The following is a 20,119-nucleotide window of genomic DNA, read 5'->3' on the forward strand; positions in this document are numbered from 1 at the left end:
CATGTTGCAGAAGCTGCTTCTAAGCACCTGTATTCCTCTGAATGACACAAATGGCCCCAGAAAACAGTATTATTTTTGTTGTTGTTATGTGAAAAATGCCAAGTGCTATGTATCAAGAATGAACATCTCAGCTCCACAATTCTGGAACTGCAACTGACTCCCTTTTGGGTACATAAAGTATTTATTCACCTAAAACAGTTTCTGTACATATAGCTGCAAAAACTTTCCATCTTTGTCTAAAGAAGAAATGTGGGGAAAGCTCTAAATAAATAAAATTATTCTTGTAAATATTCATTCCCACTATCCATAGTATCAGCAGATTTTTGTTCTATTGTGGAAAATCCACATCGCCTCCAGTCATGAAACATAACATATATGCTTCATTAAATGGATTTTTCCTAAAGCAAATCTTTAGTGCTAAATTTTAGCATGAGTTGCCCATCCAGGCTTTCTTGGGGAGAAAAGAAATAGGTATTGTAGGCCAGGGTAATGTCGAGTTTTAAAAATTAATTCGTCTGTAAATATGGAGATTAGCCACAATAAATGCTTCTTTAAGAATGCAATGCTTTCAAACTTACTTGATATAGTAGGGCACTTTGTTTGGTGAGATGGCTCTCTCCCAGGGACCTTGGACAGAAGCTGAAAAAGGTAAAAAAAAAAAAAAGAAAGGCAAAGAGGTCAAGTTCACAACAAACAAGAAAGACAACATTAATCTCCAGAATTACAATTTTACACTGATATTGGTCTGTTTGTTCACTTGCCCATGAAGACAGGACGGATTAACCTGCTGTTCTGAAGTTCTGTCCTAATCTAAGTGAAATTGAACTCATTCAGGCACAAAGATAAATGCAAAGAAAAAAAAAAAGTTCCACTGCTAAACCTATAGAGCAGATAAGAAAACTGATGAGTTTTCTCTTACGTGTCTCCATTGGATGATTTTCATATAATACTTCCTGTTGCTGCTTCTCAAGATCTTTTACTGTTTGATTGACTGGGTTTATTAGTTTAGCAGCTGAAACATCCCTCTGCGATATATTTACATTCTAAGTTATTGAAGCTAAAGTACTCCCCTTATCACTCTGATATGCTTGTTTTTCTATTTATTTGGTTCAAAGAGAATCCAATTTCATTTACCAATTATATATTTAATTGATGCCCCCAAATGTCAGCTGACCAGCATGATCTTGTTAGAAAAGATAATCAAAAGTGAAAGAATTGCACCCAATACCAGAGTGTAATAAAAACTTTTGTGATGAATGATGAATCCTATAGGTGAAATTCAATTTCACATACGGGGAATTCATTTTCTAACAACTTATCGTGTATCAGTCAAATCAATTACATTTTAAATGCTTAGGTTGTAGAGGTTTTTTTTTTTTTTCCTTTTCCAAAGTCGAGCTCCAAAAATGCCTTTTATATACTGTTTAATTGGATGGGCTTTTTTGTTTCTTGAAGACAAAGGAATCATGTTAGGAGACAGAAGACCATTTCCTTAACAATAAAATCTTCTTCCTCAACAAACTTTTAAGAAACTGGAGTTTTTGAAACCTAGAATAATATCAAGAATATAAATATAAGAAGCATTATTATTAATACCTAGCAATTTTATGTGTATGTCCATTTTTCCCCTGAATTTTCATTCTGCTTATAATTTGAAGGACAGCTGATATTGACCATTATTTCCTCCTATGAAAAGCTTCCTTCTAAATTAGTCTCACAGTAAATTCACTCCACAGTGTATTGAGATGTAAGAAAACATCAAAGCTAATATATCCTTGACTACACTGTATAATGTGAAAGAACAGCTTCTAATAAAACTTTGCCCACTGCCAGACAATTTAAGGGTAATGAAACCACAGATCCTTTGTTTTATATACAGTAATAGAGGGATCAAATCACCCAACTTTCAGCCGGACATGCTGCTTTGTACCTTGGCGATATGTCATTTAAAAGATATAGGACATGAATTTGTATTTAGCTGCTAATTACCTCGTTTTATTTTGTTAGACAGATTTTTTCATATCGAGAAAAAAGACATTTATCTGCTGTTTCAGAGCAGTCTCTTGCCTTCAAACTCTCTGTCCTTTTTCTATTCTTCTATCCTCAGCCTTTGTCATTCTCTACCCACCTTTCCTCCTGTCCATTTTCCTTCTATAGGATACAGCTCTCTTTAACAGATTCATTTGCAGAGTAGTAAGACTTGATTTGAGAACTTAAACTGAACTCCCTGACCTGCCTGCACAGAGTCTGATGTTACAGAAATCTAAAAACACAAGTCCTCTCTAGCAGGACACATGGCGGCAGCCAGAAATCATAGTTTCTGCTTGTTCAGCATGCCCTCTTCTTGAAACCACAGCACTACAGAAGGAAGGAAACTCCAGAGAGCATTTGACCCAGTCCTCACTGGCTGTATAACCAAGTCTGAATGGCTAAACGGAGAAAAAATGGTGTTTTTTTTTTTTTTTTTTTAATGGACTGAACCCCACAATTTCTTTCATTGTCTTTCTCCAGTTCTTTATCATTCTAATGGTCTGGAAAGTCTTTCTGATTCAGAAGATGCTGGGTAAGTCCTCTGGTAGTGGAAGAGTCTGTTTGCATATCCTACCTTACTCCTAGGCATCTCTCAGAGAGAAGTGGTCTACTGGCTGCCCAACTGGCTTGGGGTGCTTTGTCTGAACAGAACAACCTTCAAGCAGAAAATCCACTAAGAAACAGGAAAAGGGATGGTACCCAGCTGAACTAGTAGCCAGACCTCCTAAACAGGTTTCTACAGTTGACTTTGCATTATTAAACATTAAATGGAAAAAGAAATTCCCAAAAAAATGCCAGAGAAGTAATCAAAATATGCTTGAATTATGGAGCTTAACAGATTTAATTTAAAAACTCCAAAAAATTGTAAGTTCCATATCAATATGAAGTTTTGAGCCTACTTTGTAACTGGAGTTTTTCATCATTAATTTTTATAGAGTATATATATTATACATGAAAATTGTTAATTTTTGACTTTTTAAAGTAAAGGTCTTTTGTCTTTATGGGTAATTATTGAACAGATCCAACAGTGAGATTCAGTGAATTTTTTTGCTGAAAGATGTTTTTCCCCTTTTGACTTGCAGTTTATAAATGGATCTAAGCAACTGCTTTGCAGTCATTTGAAAGTCTAAAATTTTATGCTAAAAAATTGTCCTTGATGCAATAAAAAAGAAAAATAACAACAGCCTTCCGCCATTCCCCTCCTGCCCCCATTCCTGCCACAGACACACACACTGGAACTACTTGCTTTAGAAACAACACACAATTGGATGATGGTTCTATGTGACTGGAGTCACAGCTCCTCAGGTGATGGTTAAAGGGTGGTTGGAAATTTTGCTTGGGGCTGCCGCATGATTCTGGTTTTGCATACATTCGAAAGTTGACCAAATATATGGTAACTCTCCCAAGTGTGTCCCAGAACTATCATTTTATTTCTTGCAGGAATGCCAATGCCAACAACAGCTGTTTCTTATCTCAGTGTGCCAGTGGAAGCTTGTCATACTTCACAAAGCTAGCCTACGTGATAGACAGACACACACATCTCTTATGCCTGATGTGTCCATTTTTAGTAGCCCATCAAAAGCAGATTTATTGGCAAATAATTTTTATATGACACTCTGCTGTCCTTTGGTATTTTCTCACATACATGTTTCTATAACCACTAAGTGTAATTCCAATGCAGCTTTGTGATTCAGATTCTCAAGTGTAAAAATCATCCATTATCATATGGCAGCAGCACTGTGGGGTATTGTCTACTGAATTTAAATAGCAAACTACACATGAGTTTATTTTTCGAAAACCAACCTCTAAATTTCCCCTTGCATTACAGACGCAGTTTGCTATTAAGAGCAAGAAAGGGTAGCAGTTCTACCTTCAAATGCTTTCCCTCCCTCAAGGCGACAGGATTCAATATTGTGGCCAAGGTGTTTTTGAAAATCACAAACACAAGCCCCACTGTTTAGGGGAAGTTCTTACTTCAACCATTTTCGAATGCATGATGAACAGAATGGGACAAGTGATGCACCCTGGTGTTAGGCCATATTTTAATTGACACAGGGGCCTAACCAGAAAATTTTAAAAAATGCTAATGTTATTTAAACCACACCAAAAAAGCACTTTCTGGAATTCGGACCCTCGTGCATTCATAATCTTTCCACTTTTCTTACATTTGGTGGATTTGGAGTTTAATAACATAGTTGGGTCAAAAAAAAGTGGGGGCAGTTTATGAAAATAAATAAAATACAGCATTCACTGATAAAATAGAAACCTCACCTATGGGGCTATGAAAAAGGCATTAGGGAGGATGGCCTAGCCACGGGCGCACTGCTCCTCAGAAGTATGCAAACTCCAGGAATGGTTTTATGGACACAGCATATCAAAATTGACTGCAGAGCAGTGTTTCTAGACTTTTCTTCCACTATGTGCCCCAAATATCTTTTTAGACATTTTTTTTGCCCCTAATCACCCTATGGCGCAGATACATTGTAAAGACATCTGTTTATGTATTTATATATCTGTGCTTTACATAAAAAGAATAAGATGTCTGCATCCCCCAGGAACCAATTTTTGCCTCTTTGAGGGCAATATCAGTCCCAGTGAGAATGCTTGATTCAGAGGGAGTGATGGGGAGGGGGCGAGGAGAAAGGAAAACTTGCTCTGTGCCTGAAACATGACCTCAACTAGTACATTTGATACTCATAATGACCTGCGAGGTAGGTATTACTATTATTTTTATTTTGCAGATGATGATACAGTTAAGGTCACATAGAATGGCATGGCTAAGGTTGTAAGACAGTAAGCATTAGTTCCTAATTTTGGTTTATTACTCAAACTGAAGTCATATGATTCAGGAAATGGAGAATACAAAGATATTGCATGTCTACCCTGTACCATGCACTATACGTTCCTAAAGTAATCCTTCCAAACACCCTATGCAGTCATGCTATTCCACTGTTAAACCTAAAGAAAGAAAGTTACCCTCAAAAATGGTCAGTAAACTAATCTAGCTATGAGTCATGCCGCTAGTAAGGAATGCACTTAAAATTGCCACCAGGTCTCCTTTTCTTTAATAACAGAATTTCTAACTGTTGGGTACAGCAATATTCCCAAGGGCCATTTATATCAATTGAGGATATTTGGGTGAGGCTTCTGGAAAAGTTTTTTAAAATCAAAACGCAGCTTTTGCCCTTTTCCCATCACCTTTCTTGTGCCTTGGAACATAGATGTGATGATGGCCAGAGTTACAGTAACCAGGTGAACAGAAGCCATCTTGGCTGCAATTGCCCAGAAGCAGACAGAGCCAAAGATGTGAGTGCAAGTAGTTTGAGCAGTGATTAAAGAAAGCACTGGCAGCAGAGCTGGAATTGAGACAGGAAAGGGAGGAAAGCTTATAAAAGGTTGTATTACTGCTTTGGGCACCTGGGGCCCAGGGCAGCTGGAGCTTCAGTGTAGAACACACTTAAGAGTTATTCCTCACACTGCCCAGTGGCAAGAGAATGAGGTATTCATCTACTATTGCTTGAAGGCTATTCCTGGAGTATGGGGAATCTTTAACTTCCATCACTTCTGGCCTGCCCCTGGTGCTGATGAGCAGGCTCCAGTGGCCAAAGAAGGCCTTGAAGGCAGAGTCACAGGTATATGTAGTGATTGGAAGCCTAACTTTGGTGTGCCTGGCTATGGTGAAGATCAGAGGGGAAAGGGCAGGACAGTGACAACTTATGCTATAGGAGCTACGCACTAAGAATGGCTGAGAAAAAGATATGAGAAATCTGTGTTCTGACTAAGGTGTCATTGCGATTCCAATTTATCTCTGGATTTCTATGTGAGAAATTTATATACTCCTACACTGTGTAAGCCATTGTTATTTGACCTTCCTGTTACAGTCAGCCAAACATAATTTTAACTGAACCACTCTCACCCACCCAAACCATCTATGGTTGCCCATATCTCTTCTACCTTACATTTTAAATATTCCATTAATGGATGTACCATGATTTATTGAAGAAATACCCTCTTTTAGAATATTGAGGGTTATTTCCAGTTGTTCACTGGTATAAGTAAGGCTGCAATGAACATCTTTGTAAATAAATCTTTGCACATATTTTCATTAACTTTCTTAAGCAAAATTCCCAGAAGTATATTTACTTGATTAAAAGATATGAACATTTCAAAGGCATATTATACAAATTACATTCATGTCAACACTAGTCTTATTGATCCAGGTGGAAAGAGAAAATTCTCTTTCCATAGGTTAATAACATTTAGTTGGTATAATTCTTAAGGCACGTTATGGATGATACAGTGGCTTATTTGAGAAGATGCTTTTCACATCCCCTCTTCCCATGATAGATGGTAAACTTTTTGAGTTCAGAAAGACACTCAGCACATTATCTCAAATCCCAGCTAGAATCTTGAGAGGTATCTGGATCAATAAGGGTGTCCAGAACACATATTCGGAAGAACTGGATTTGAGTCTGACTTCATCATCAATGTATGATCTTAAGCAAGTTTTGTTTTCTCTCTGGGCCTTATTTTTCTTATATGCAAAATAGGAATAATGATATTACTCTTACTGAAATGTTATCAGGATAAAATGAGAAAATGGATATGAAATTGCTTTGCAAAATGTTAATCACCGTACAAATAATGTCTGTAATCACATACCTATGGGATGTTGTCTGAATGATAGTAATCCCAGAATCAATCTTCTGCCTTAGCTGGGCAGCAACTGTCTTTAACCTTCGGGTCCACATTTAACTACTATTAACACACCACATACAGTATAAAGTATGGGAGAGAAATGCCTCTGAACATTATCTGAACTGCCTAGACTTACGGTATTTCTTTTTACATCTCTCTCTGCTTAGACCAATGGCAACTTCCCAACAGACCCTTCATTTTTAGATAGTCCATTTGTCTACTACTCACCACTGTGAATGACGAACAGATTTGTTCATATATGATACAATGGGAAGTAGAGGGACATAGGCTATTTTATAATCAGAGGAGTATGAGAATGAAGAGATAAGAAGATTGTTCTCATGGTATTATAGAGAGTGGATTAGAGGTAGGACAGTGGAGTTTGGGGAGGTAGTTCATGAGTGAATTGGGTGTTCATTGACAGTGAGAAATTACAGGTGTCTGTATACTTTCAAGACTTAGTAGGCACCTGGGAATTTCATTGACAGAAAAAATAAACTAGAACTGAATTTCAGATAAATTGTGTGTTTAGGTTAAAACATTTTGAAGGTGGGTCTTTTAACTGAAATTCAAGTGAAAGAACAAGACAGCAAGTATTATATGGTAGCTGAAGCTACAAAAATGGCCAGACCCTTTGAGGAAAGAAGGTTGTTAAAAGAGAATTGTACCCTGGGGAATGTACCAAAATGGTGGTGGCAAGGGAAAAGCTGCCAAAGAAAGACAATGTAGAAACTAAAATCAAGTAGAATGAAACATAAGAAGCCAGCCAGATGGTGAAGTAGGAACTCCAGTGGATTCCAATGTACTAGGGGTATGGAAGAGAAATGTGTATTGGTTACAAGATCAATGGTGACCTCAACAGGGCAATTTTATAAAAGCAATGAAGGCTGAACCAGATCACAGAAGTTGAAGGAGGAGGTAGACAGAGGGTAAGTAGCAGGATTAGGTCCTAACTGAACGTTTGCGAGGTTGTTTATGAAAGGAGGATAATGTAAATGCAGAGGGGAAACAGCTGAGTGTTAGTCATGCCTCTCTCCTGTCCTGTGAACTAGCCCATTTGATTAGTTTATTTAGGGAATTTGTTTAGGGTCTTCTTTACAACATTAAATTACATGAAATACTTCTACCTTTTTTTACTTCCTAAGGTTATGATCACGATCATAATACATTGTTTTAGTTTTCATGGAGTTAATGCCAAATGTGTATGTATGTATATATCATTTTCCCCCACTGCAATTGCTTTCTGTGTGATTTCTCTTTTCTTTTGATATGATCCATATAGTTCCCATAGCTAGAGTAAGTTTTCTGTCATTTCAATGAAAGGCCAAGTTAAATTTAATACTTTTCAAAACATTAAATTAAAATAAGAATGGTATTTTCTATGTCTATATCATTTATCAAAAGTAAAGATTCAATGAAAACTTTAAGATCACTTACTAAACTTTCAAAGATGGGCAGATTTTCCATAAAGATTTCAACAGCAGAGACAGATGGGCTACATTCCAGAGGGGAAGGTCACAAGAGTGATGAATGAGACCTCTAATGTCTGCCATAGCTGTGAAAATCTTTATGGCTAACTAAAATTCCTCACGAATAACAACCTGTAAATATTATATGAGCTGTCAGACAGATAACACAGAGCTCAGAGACCATTGTGCATGGTGAACAGAATATTGCACCATAGGATTTGACAGTAGATGGCCAAGTCATTTAGAATATTAGGCTTACATTGGATCTGGGAAGTCATTGAGGGTTCATTCTAAACTGCTTGGCAAGGTGACTGAGTTGTAAACAATATCTCTAATATCCAGTGCTGCTGGCTGCACATTCCCACAAAGTCTAATAACCAATATTTGGTAGTATGACTCAAGAGAAAAGCTCCTTTAAACCCACTTATACAAAACTGCAAGAACCACATTGTGATTATTAGGGTAGTAAGAAAGAAATCAAGACTCATAAGGCCAGATATAGAAGGGGAGGTGCCTATATAAATTGAGCTGTGACTGACTCATGGAATTTCTGAATTTTGAACAGAATTGCTTGACTGTATTACCATAAAACTGCTCCAAGTAAAGATGGCTATGGTCTTTGAGCCATCTGGGTTAGCCAGGTTACTTAACAAGTCAGTGGAATATTGCCAGGTGCCTTTAGTGTCTCTCCAGATGTGCTTTTAAAAGACAGCAGGAAGTGAACACCATTTGTTGAATGCTCTCCATGTGAATGGTATTGTATTAGGCATCAGGGAAATTTCAAGGAAAGTAAAATTTGAAACCTGAGCCAGTCAGGAGCAACTCAAATATTAAAAACCAAATGAATTAGATGGGATGCACATCCATTTAGAAAGCAAGATAAGAATGAGAAAGAGCTAAGGCTATGGCAGTAATTAAAGCAATAAGAAGGTGGGAGAGATTCAATTCTGGGTTAGATTCTTTACTTCATTATAAAAGAGTTAAACACCTATACCTTAGTCATAGCCATGTGGCTGGCAGAGTGTGCTTCCTAGTCCTGTGAGCTTGGGTTTGACCATGTGACTTGCTTCGACCATGAGGCTTTAGCATACATGACAGGACCAGAAGCTTGTCATCTTATGTTCTGGTGACTGGCCATGAGAACATGCACCAGATGGCCTCTGATCCTTCAGCCTGGCCTCAGAACCCAGCACAAATCTTAACTGATCTGGCAGCCAACTTGCAGATCAAACCTAGCCAACCTGCAGCCTGGAGCAGAGCTCCCCATCCAAACTTTAGATCACCTGAACTGTAGTTGACCTATATGATAAGTATGAAAAGGTAAGCTTTCTACTCTCATATATGAGGAGAGAGAGAAGGATGGATACAGGAGGGGAGAAAGTGTGGGGGCAGGGGAGGGGGAGAGAGAGAAGAAAGAACATCAAAGAGATTACAGAAAAGTATTTGAAAGCAAGTCTCCCCGCTTTGTAATTGGCTACTTTCTCTATTGTCATCTAAAAGATGAATGCAGATTATCCCCTTGTGTCTTTGCAGTTGAGACTTGTGGGTTGCCATTCACTAGCCCCCAGAACACCTTCTCTGAAGCAGATAATCCATAATGGTTACAAGTATGCATTTGAACTTGAACATGTTATTAAACTTCTCCAGTCTCAATTTTCTCTTCTGTGAAATGGAAACAAAAATAATCCTTATTTTACAGGATTGTTATGAGGATTAAACAGGTTAATCCACATGAGAGGTTTCCTCAGTGTTAAGAGCAAAATGTGCTCAATATTTTTTTGTATTCCTATTCCTACCCCTGTTATTATCATCATCATGATTAACATACAGGATCTTTCTTCCATTAACTAACTTACTGTCAGTGTGAGGAACCACAGGATAACCAGGTAAATGAGAGCAAGAGACCCTACGGTTCTAGAGTTAAACTCACTGTTAACCACCAAAGCATGGGCTTAGGAAACAACTCTACTATATTATCCCTCTTCCTTCTTTTCCAGCCATTTTCTGACCCTTCAAAAATTTTATGCAGTTGCCAAGGGGGAGGGGAAGGAAGTGGGATGGATTGGTAAGGTTGGGGTTAATAGATACAAATAATTGTCTTTGGAATGGATTAGCAATGAGATCCTGCTGTGTAGCACTGGGAACTATGTCTAGTCACTTACAATGGAGCATGATAATGTGAGAAAAAAGAATGTATACATGTATGTGTAACTGGGTCACCATGCTGTACAGTAGAAAAAAATGTATTGGGGAAATAACAATTGATTACAATTAAAAAAAATTTCAAAAATTTTATGCAGTTCCCAGAGTTGTACAACTTGAAAGGAGACAGATTTTCCCTTTGGCATCCTGATGCTGGTGTCAACTACAAAAATCAACTGTGTATTATCATTCTATATTAGTATTACTTAGGAGCTCCAAACAAAGAACTAAATATTTTTAGGAAGAAATAAAACAAGAGTTTCATTTTAACTTCCATGTTTAGTTCTGATTTTTAAATTAAATTTCATATTCCCAAACTTAATCACCTTTTTTTTTTCTGTTTAGATAGGTACGGGTAGTTCATGTTAAAGGAATTATCCGACCTGTCCTATCTAATACCTAAGCCTTGTTGTCTTTTATTTTGACCTGAGATTGCAATGGTCCTAGTGAGCTTCTGTGTTGGGCTCCAGGAGTAACTGGGGATTTGGTTTCAAAACTTTCCCTCTTCTCCCAATACCAGATGGCCTGGCCCAAGTCTTTTGCATTAGTCTCTTGTCCTTGACAGCTGGTCAAAGTCAAGTTCTACAACATAAACTCTCACTTTTTACCTTTTGAGACTAAATCCCACTGTCCTTAACTGACATCATAAATGAGATCAGTCCATTACATTTCTTTTCTAATTTTCTCCTAGACATTTCCTGCTCAGATTTTCTCTTTCAAGTCAAACTGCCCCCATGTTGACTAATCCTTCAATTATTCTCTCTCTTGTCTGCTTACTTCTAGCTCATTAAAACATTAGCACTCTCTAAAACCTATATTTATATTCACTATACATACATAAGAAATCCCTTTTCTAGACAAAAGGGCTATAAGGAGGCTACATGTAAAACTGGAAAGGGGGATAGTCATCATATGAGAATGGCTAGGTAGAAGGGAGAACCTGATTCTCATCACTGAACATGCCTTGCCAAGTGAAATCAAGGGCTAAGTAATCAGAAGCATTCCCTGCTAGATTCCTACCAGATGAAATATTGTCTACCTGGTAGTTGCATGCAGCCTCAGGGATAATGTGCATTAATACTAGTCTATACAGAACATCTCATTTCCCTCACTGTGGAATTAATTCCTCCTTTCACTCTATTCCTATAACACCCACTATTTACCACAATTATAGAAGTCATGATTTTTTTCATAGGTACATTTCTTTATGTAGGTCTAATGCAAATACTTTCCCATTTGAGTGTTCCAAGGCCAGGATTCTGTCTTTTTCATCTTCCTACTACAAGTGCTTAGTGTTTTATAACAGATATATAAATGAATGGATGCTATAGGCATAGGAAGTCAGATCACGTCGTTTTTCAGCTCAGAACCTGCCTAAGTCTTCCCTTTACTAAGAACAAATTCCACAGGCTTCTAACTAGTAGACAAGATGCTACCTGGGCTGGCTTTTGGGTGCTCAAGGACTTATTCATTATTTGCTTCCTTGGCATCAGTCATACCAGACTCTTTATTGCTCCTCAATCCCCTTAAGTATCCTTCCATCTCATGCCCTTTGCATGTATTGTTTCTTCTACCTGTAACCCTTTGCCCGCATATCTGCCTGGCTTGTTTCCTCACTTCTCTATTTAAATGTCACCACCCTGACCAACCCCCATTTAAAGAGTCCCTTTACCCTATCACCTCTAGCCCCTTTACCCTGTTTTATTCTTCTTTATCAAACTTATGATCAGACTTACTTCCCCTATTAAAATTCAAGCTCCACAAGACAGACATCTTCTTCTATTTACTACTGTTTCCCCAGTACCTAGGAGAGAGTTTGAGCTATATGGGTCACTAAATTGATATTCATTGAGTGACAGAATGAATCAGTTCTTAGCTGGCTGAAAATAAAGCGAAGCTCACAACTTTTTCAGGACATTAGGCTAGTCAGTAGACTAAGTTCTTTCCTATTGTATTAGAGTAGGAATACTCTTTAGAGCACAGAGTTATTCATTCAATCAAGGCATATCCTGTTATCTATCCACAAGGTGTTTAAAGCATGAAATTAAAAAAACCCTAGCAATGCATGACCTTTACCTTATGGTGCTCACATCTCAACTCATTTCCTTTTATGATCTGTTTTATTGAGTATCCTTCATTCTAACTCTTGCCTGTCATTGGTATGTATGTGGCTGAGCTTTAGGTATAAGGCAAGAGGCTGACATAATTTTATGCTGTCCCCTAAGTCCTTACCCATTAATGGAGATCATGAGGTCAGATATCTTAAATAATGATCACTATATATACGCTGGATGAAATCATCAACCTCATTATGAGTAAACCAACTCATCTAGGCTAGAATGAGCCTATTACAATGCCTTTTACTCAGATGTTTCTAAATGTCTGTCAGTTGCAGTACTCCCTCACAGACTGGGTTCCCCAGGAAGCCAACTCTAAGACAAGGTTTCGAGAGCAGGAAATTTAGTAAGCTGTGCCTTTGTGATCAATACTCATGGAAGGGAGAAGAAGAAACCAGGAATAGCAACAGGGAGAAGTCAAGCTAGGATGCAGGCTCACTGACAGTCTCACTGAACCCCTTAGGGGCTCTAGAGCTAGAATATTAGAGTTCTCTTGATTTGGGCCAAAATGGCCACATCTTCATACTCCTGTATTAATCAGGAGTTTCTTGTGGAAGGGCTATGATCTTGGACAAGGGAACTGAGGCAATTCCCAAAGGGAAAGAGAGCTGAAGGTTGTATATCTTCATTGAAGGGGACCTAGGAGGGAAGAAAAGTAGTCTCGAATGGTTCCTCAGACAGAGGTCATTCTGCTTGGTGCTCCATGTGACTCTACCACTATGGCCACAAATCATTCAGGGGTTGGTATACAGGAGTGGTCCTCAACCAGGGGGCAATTCTGCCCTCCAGGAGATACCTGACAACATCTGGAGACATTTTGCCACAACTGAGTGGGGGAGGGAGCACTAATGGCATGTAGCAGGTAGAGAGCAGGTAGAGGCCTATAATGTACAGAATAGTCCCCAAACCAAAGAATTGTGTGGATTTGAAGTTTTCACTGTAGCACAGGGGGTTAAGAATATGACTGCAGTGTCTCGCGTCGCTATGGAGGCATAGGTTTAATCCCGGCCCAGTGCAGTGGGTTAAGGATCTGGCATTGCTACAAGCTGCAGTGTAGGTCACAAATGTGGCTCAGATCCCACATTGCTGTGGCTGTGGCATAGGCTGGAAGCTCCAACTCTGATTCGACACCTAGCACTGGAACTTCAGTATGCTGCAGGTGCGGCCATTAAAAAAAAATAATTATCTGGCTTAAAATGTCCATAGTGCCCAGGTCAAGAAAGCCTGGTTACAGTCTGGCCTATGGCCAATGAGGTGGCCTTCATCTTAAGTAGATGGTGAATAACTGAACCAATCAGATGCTCTGTCTTATACAGTTTTATTGTAACATGTAGAGGGAAGTTTAGATGGTAAGCTAGAAAAAGTCAGAGAGCTAAAAGAAGACAGAAGTGACAAGAGAGTAGAAACTCCAAGGAGAAAGTACAGGGAGAGGGAGAGAGGCTATGTAATAAGACAGTCTGAAGTTACAGCAGCAAAGGCAAACACAGAACCAAACACTTGATTAATGGTGAATGATGTTCCCTGTCCTTCCTTATGTTTCCACGTCTCCTTAAAATGCCCCTCATCACCTAGGCCCATCCCTTTTCCTTATGGCCTTAAGGAGACACAGCATTCCAAAGCACATCTGGGGTGGACTGAAATCAGGATGACTGTTACTGCTGATATCTGAAAGTATATTTGAAAATTCAAAAGAGTGGTTTTTAAACCAGGAATAGTTTATGTAAGTCTACAAAAAAAAAAATGCCTTTTGTCCTCACCTCAAAGTTATCACCAAAAAGTATTTTCTAATCCTAAACTGGTTGTGTTCTGAAAGAGGAAAACATCCAAATGGAAAAACAAAAGTAATGATTTTTGCCCACAGGGATGTGATTCCACCATTTCTGTTGTGCAAAGCTTTGTATTTTTGGACAGATGACAAAATGCTACCCTAGGCCAAATGCACAAATGCCTTCATTTTCTGGGGAGTGTAAAAATATACCTTTCAGAGCTAGCATTCCACTAAAATAGTGCCCATGTGTCATGGAATTGATTCATAGCTGTGAGGCTGATCTTCCCGCCATAAGTCCTCATGAGACCCCAAGGAATCTGTCATGATGGGGAAGATGAAATAAGAAAGAAAGAGGTACTTGACTCATCTCTGCCAGGCCACTAGCCTAATACAGGTACAGGATGAAGGAGAGGTGATTAGTGATCAAGCTAAATGTGACTATTTAGCTCCAAAGCCAGATTATGCATGGGCTATCCTAGTAGCTTCATAAAGTCTAGAAGACATTAATGCCAATGGTGTCCCACTAGATCACCTTTCCCCCCAACCCAGGCTGGTGTGCCCATTCCCATCAGCTCTGAGCATTAGCTGCTAGAGGCCCATTGCCCCATCTCCAGAAAATCTCCCTCAGTGGAATAGAAACTGCCTTTCTCTCCACTACTCCCCAGAAATCCACAGCCATGGGGGGGGGGGCAAAAGTCCAGATTCCTTGCCTCAAAATGGGGCTAACTCTGGAACAATCTGTGCTCCAGAGTTCCTGGCGGGATCAAGCTGAAGTGAGCCTCTACCTTGTTGCTTAGCCTGACTCCCTGACCTGCCTTTCCCCACCTTATCCTGCTTCCCTCCCTCTCCTTTCCCTGAGAGTTGCCCTCTCGACAATTTACATGCACAAGAATCCTCATGTAGGGCTCTATTTTTGTGGAACTTTCTCTAAGGCTAGGGTGATCAACCATCCCTGTATACCCATGATTGAGGAGTTTTCTGGGACAGGGGAATCTAAGTACTAAAACCAAGAACATCCCAGACAAACTAGGACAAATGTAAGGCAGAGAAATACTTGGGTCCTGAGCTTTGCCTCCTAGGACTTGGATGGTCTGAATAACATAAATAAATTTGGTGGTGTTCTGATCAACCAGCTATGTCAAACAATAGTCTTCATCTGCAGTATCTGTCAATTTTGGGGTAGTAAATATTCCCACTATAGCTAATTTCAAGCTATCAAAGGTCCGTTTCAAACCAGGTCACAACTCCTGTATATATAGCTATTGGCTCTCTCGGGAGCTAGCGTAAGCAACTTTCAGCACACAAATTCTTATAGCAGAAACTCAGAACTTTTCTAAGCTTCCTTCTTGTTCAAATAAATGGCTATGTAGGGCCAAGAATGCAAAATTTTGTTACTATGGATACTTTAAATCAAATAAATCTAAGGTCTAAATTGGAGAATATAAATGTGAACTCAAGGCAAAAGAGCCATAGAAATAGGTTATGAGAAGACAGTGTAATTATTATCACTGTGACTGCTTCTCTTTTTTTGCATCAAAAGGCTATCTTTGAACTTATGGAGGCATTACCAGCATCCCTGATAGGTTAGATGGCATTTGTCCCAAATTTTCAACATTCCCAATGGCACATGACACTTGAAGAAACTGGCTCAAATGATTTTGCCTTCAGATTTTACATGATGGCTTTGGGATGAAAATCATCTCACACTGTACCTGCAAGCTTCTTCCTGATTTTTATCATGATGGTTTCTTCTTTCTGGCTGTGCCCAAGGCATGTGGAAATTCCCAGGCCAGGGATGGAACCCCTGTCATAGCAGTGACCTAAGCCCCTGCAGTGACAACATGGGATCCTTAACCCACTGCACCACAAGAGAACTCCTATGATGGCCTCTTCAGGCTGATCTGAACTTTAAATTATTGGCCTGCTCATATTTCAAATTGATCCATGCCCTGAGGACAGTGGTAGCACAGATTGCAGCACTGTAAGTGAAATGTCAGCAATTACTAAATGTGCTTAAAGTCCCCCCCCCTTTTTTTGTATTAAGTGTGTAAGGGGACGGGGCGGTGAAGGTTTGCCAACTCTCAAGATAGAGACAAACTTTTTAGCCTTATATAGCAAGGAGAAACTATAAACACTTGGGTTCCTTTAATAAGAGAAAAGAGTTAACCAGGGATTTGATTCAGGCAGTTAAAATTATAAAGCCTATAAGAAATAAGTGATCAGTTCTTTCTTTTTACAGCATCTTATAATCTGAGAACAAGAAGATTGCTCAATGAAATCCACAGCTTTTAAATTCAGAATAAATAGTAAAAAGGAAATTCATCTTATGGAGTTCCACAGCCATCAGTAGAGTTTAATACCACAAGAGGTCAGTAGGTTAAGGGGTAGAGAATAAAATTTTTGCCTTAACTGTTTTTTTCCATTGTAAAAGAAATGTATGTTTATTAGTAAAAAAAAAAAAATCTGCAAAAGTAAAACACAATAGTTGTTTGCATTTTGATGTATTTGATTTTCAGTCTTTTCTTTCTGTGTATCTTTCTGCTGTTTATATTTTATTTTCTAATACAGTTGTGATCATGCTGTCATTTTGAAGACAGTTTTTTTCCCTTTAATATATGACACCGCACAGGAGACATTTAGAAAAAGGACTATGCAAAGTTATGAATACTATTAGTCCTTGCTGAGAGGCAATATAAAAGGTCATGTTATTTATTGAGTGTCTACTATGTGGTAGTCACTATGCTAAATCTCATGCCACCGTGTATTAACAATGGGAGGAGGAGATTTACTTCTTGTTCTTTCAGATATAAGACATAATTCATTCTGTGTATGATTTTATTGAACATTTACCAAGTACAGACACTATGTATGGAGGAAATAACTGTCAACAAGACTAAAACCATCCTGTCCTTAGAGATTAGAGTATACTCATTGATTATTCATCTATTCATTAGTTAGACAAGTAACTGTTTAGCTCTTATAATATGCAAAACACTGTACATTCAGATTAGTTCCATGAAAAACATCTTTGGAAAAGAGAGAAACTATTTCACTAAGATTTAAATGCTACTTTAAATTGCTACTTTTAGGTCTAGCTTGACTCTACTATGCAGATACTAAGTTATAATATCAAGTTGATGGTGATAATACTAATGCTAATGACAAACACTTGTATAGCACTTATGTTTTAGGCACTATTCTAAGGGGTTTACACATGTTAACTATTTGATCTTAATTATAACACTATGAGATAGTATTACCATATTTCACTGAATTCAAACCCCCATTGGACAGGAGTTCCTTTGTAGTGTAGTGGGTTAAGGATCTAGGGTCTCTTCAGTACCTTAGGTCACGGCTATAGCACAGGTTTGATCCCTGGCCAAAGAATTTCCACATGCCATGGGCACGGCCAAAAAAACAAAAACAAAATCCCACTGGACATAAACTTATATTCTGATTTCAGTGTTATTAAAAGATGGGGGTGGTTGGGGGAGAAGCATGTCAAATTTGATGAAATATATTATTATTATCCCCATTTTACAGAAAATGGATAAAGAGATTAAGTATCTGAGCCAGTATTTGATTGAACTCAATTAACCTAGTTCCAGAGTCTGTACCTTTAACCAGTACCAATATCAGAGACATTGAGAGAAAAATTCAGGCTCTATAAATCAACTTATGGCCAAGACCAAGTAAAATAGAAGAGAGAAAAATCGGTGACAATATCAGAGGACTAGATCATCATTGAGCTGGTTATTAGTTTGTAATGGATAAGGCAATGTGAGGTGTGGCATGGAAGTTCAGAAACTGGGTTCCAGTCCCAGATCTATTATAACCATGTCTGTGACCTTGATTGTGCCATTTGGTCTCTCTGCCCCTATTTTGTCATCTGTAAAATAAGTGTGGGTTAGAGTAGTTCAGTACCTCCTTAAACTTTCCTGTGTACAATCTACAGAGGAGTATATTTTACACTGTGATGCAGTACACACACACACACACACACACACACACACACACAGCCCTAACTGAAACCAAAGTGTCAAAATAATATTAAACCTTGCATGTGCAGTATACTCTGTTATTTTCTAATCTGTTCCATTTCATCCCATTAAAAATTGCTGGTTGCAAGTCATTAAGCCGATTTCAGGACTCACTAATAAGGGCTTTGAAAACAACTCATATAGATACTCCATAGCTTCTCTGCAATTAAGAAATTCCACAACATTAGGGGACCCCTGGAGTGGAAGTGGGAGGGGTCCTAGAAATCTCAGGAAAGAGAGAGTTGACCCTTTTGCCTGATAAATACTTATTTTCTTTTTAATTGGATCATGTTTTTACTACCTTCAGCAGAAAGTTCTCATTATCAAACTATTTGGCAAGTATTACTTTAGGGCAAATATACCCATACTATGTTCTATGGCATGTTTAGTGAGAAACTAATTGGTGTGCCTGAAAAAGGCATCGTTACATAAGTAGGACACAAGAGTCACTGATTTTATCCTCCTCTTAGAGTTTCAATGTATATTAAAAGCTACAAGAATTCCAAGAGGAAAGCTTGCTTATCTTTATAACCTTGTATTTTTCCAATCTTATTGACCTTAAAACTATTTTCTTAAGGGAGAGTTATTAACATCATATAGAACATTAATGTTCTGAAGAACATGGCTTGGAAAAAGGCCCTTTAAGGAGTTATAGAACTTGTAATATATTAAGACAAATATAAGTTCTTTCCATTGTTATAGAAAGATTTCTACCTTTACCCAAATCTATAGCTATCCTTCTTGTTGAGAAAAGTAAAATTTAGAACAGAGGCCCAGAGAATTGAGAAAATGGCCAGAAAAAAAAGCTCTTGAATTTGTTTTTTTAAAAAAATCCTGGGAGTTCCCATTGTGGCTCAGTGGTTAACGAATCCGACTAGGAACCATGAGGTTTCAGGTTCGATCCCTGGCCTTGCTCAGTGGGTTAAGGATCCGGCGTTGCCATGAGCAGTGGTATAGGTCACAGACACAGCTCGGATCTGGCATTGCTGTGGCTGTGGCATAAGCCAGCAGCGAGAGCTCCGATTAGATACCTAGCCTGGGAACCTCCATATGCCGAGGGTGCGGCCCTACAAAGACAAAAAGACAAAAAAAAAAAAAAAAAAAGTTCTTAAATTCTTGAAAATAACAAAAGATGGACAATTTTCAGACTGTTAAGCTAATGAACACCATTACATTTTTTTTCTTTTTACTGTCGCACCTGTGGCATATGGAGGTTCCTAGGCTAAGTGTTGAATCAGAGATACAGCTGCTGGCCTATGCCACAGCCACAGCAACGCAGGATCCGAGCCCCATCTGCTATCTATGCTGCAGTTTGCAGGAATGCTGGATCCTTAACCCACTGAGTGAGGCCAGGGATTGAATCCACATTCTCACGGAGACTACGGAGACTACGTTGGGTTCTTAACGCACTGAGTCACAATGGGAACTCCTTACAGTACATTTTTGATTATTGACCTATGAATATAGTTTAAAAATACATAAAAATTTAAAGATAAGTATATTTTAAAATTATGCTACTAGAATTTCTCCTTTTTCTTGGTCTAAATTGTGTAAGTCAATCAGAAGTTGTAGACTATTAAAGCTAGAATTAAAGGCAAGCTAGTGTCTATCAATGGGTAAAGGTCATAATTTACAATGTTTTTATCTTCTCATTTTCTCTCAAATCTAAGATAAAAGAAACAACTTCTTTAACAAGTAGAGATTGGGCCACCAAGAAGAAATAGTGAATACTTTTCTTTAGTAAAAGGCTGCCTCTCTCTAGTATTAAAAATACAGATGGTAATGTAATTTTCA

At 38.4% G+C, this 20,119-nt stretch overlaps 1 protein-coding gene across 24 annotated transcripts in view; it reads right to left on the reverse strand.

Moving 5' to 3' along the window:
- DMD (dystrophin) overlaps window positions 1-20,119 on the reverse strand; it is a 2,611,869-nt gene that overhangs the window by 212,070 nt on the left and 2,379,680 nt on the right. For all 24 annotated transcript variants that reach the window (XM_021079543.2, XM_085006422.1, XM_085006420.1 and 21 more), the window contains 1 exon segment: window positions 579-639. In XM_021079543.2, coding sequence (XP_020935202.1) covers window positions 579-639 — 61 coding nt within the window.

The sequence above is a fragment of the Sus scrofa genome, chromosome X (assembly GCF_054392235.1).
Source record: "Sus scrofa isolate SSC_HxYL_T2T_F1_AM1 chromosome X, Sscrofa_HxYL_maternal_Yorkshire_Landrace_v2.0, whole genome shotgun sequence".
NCBI lineage: Eukaryota > Metazoa > Chordata > Mammalia > Artiodactyla > Suidae > Sus > Sus scrofa.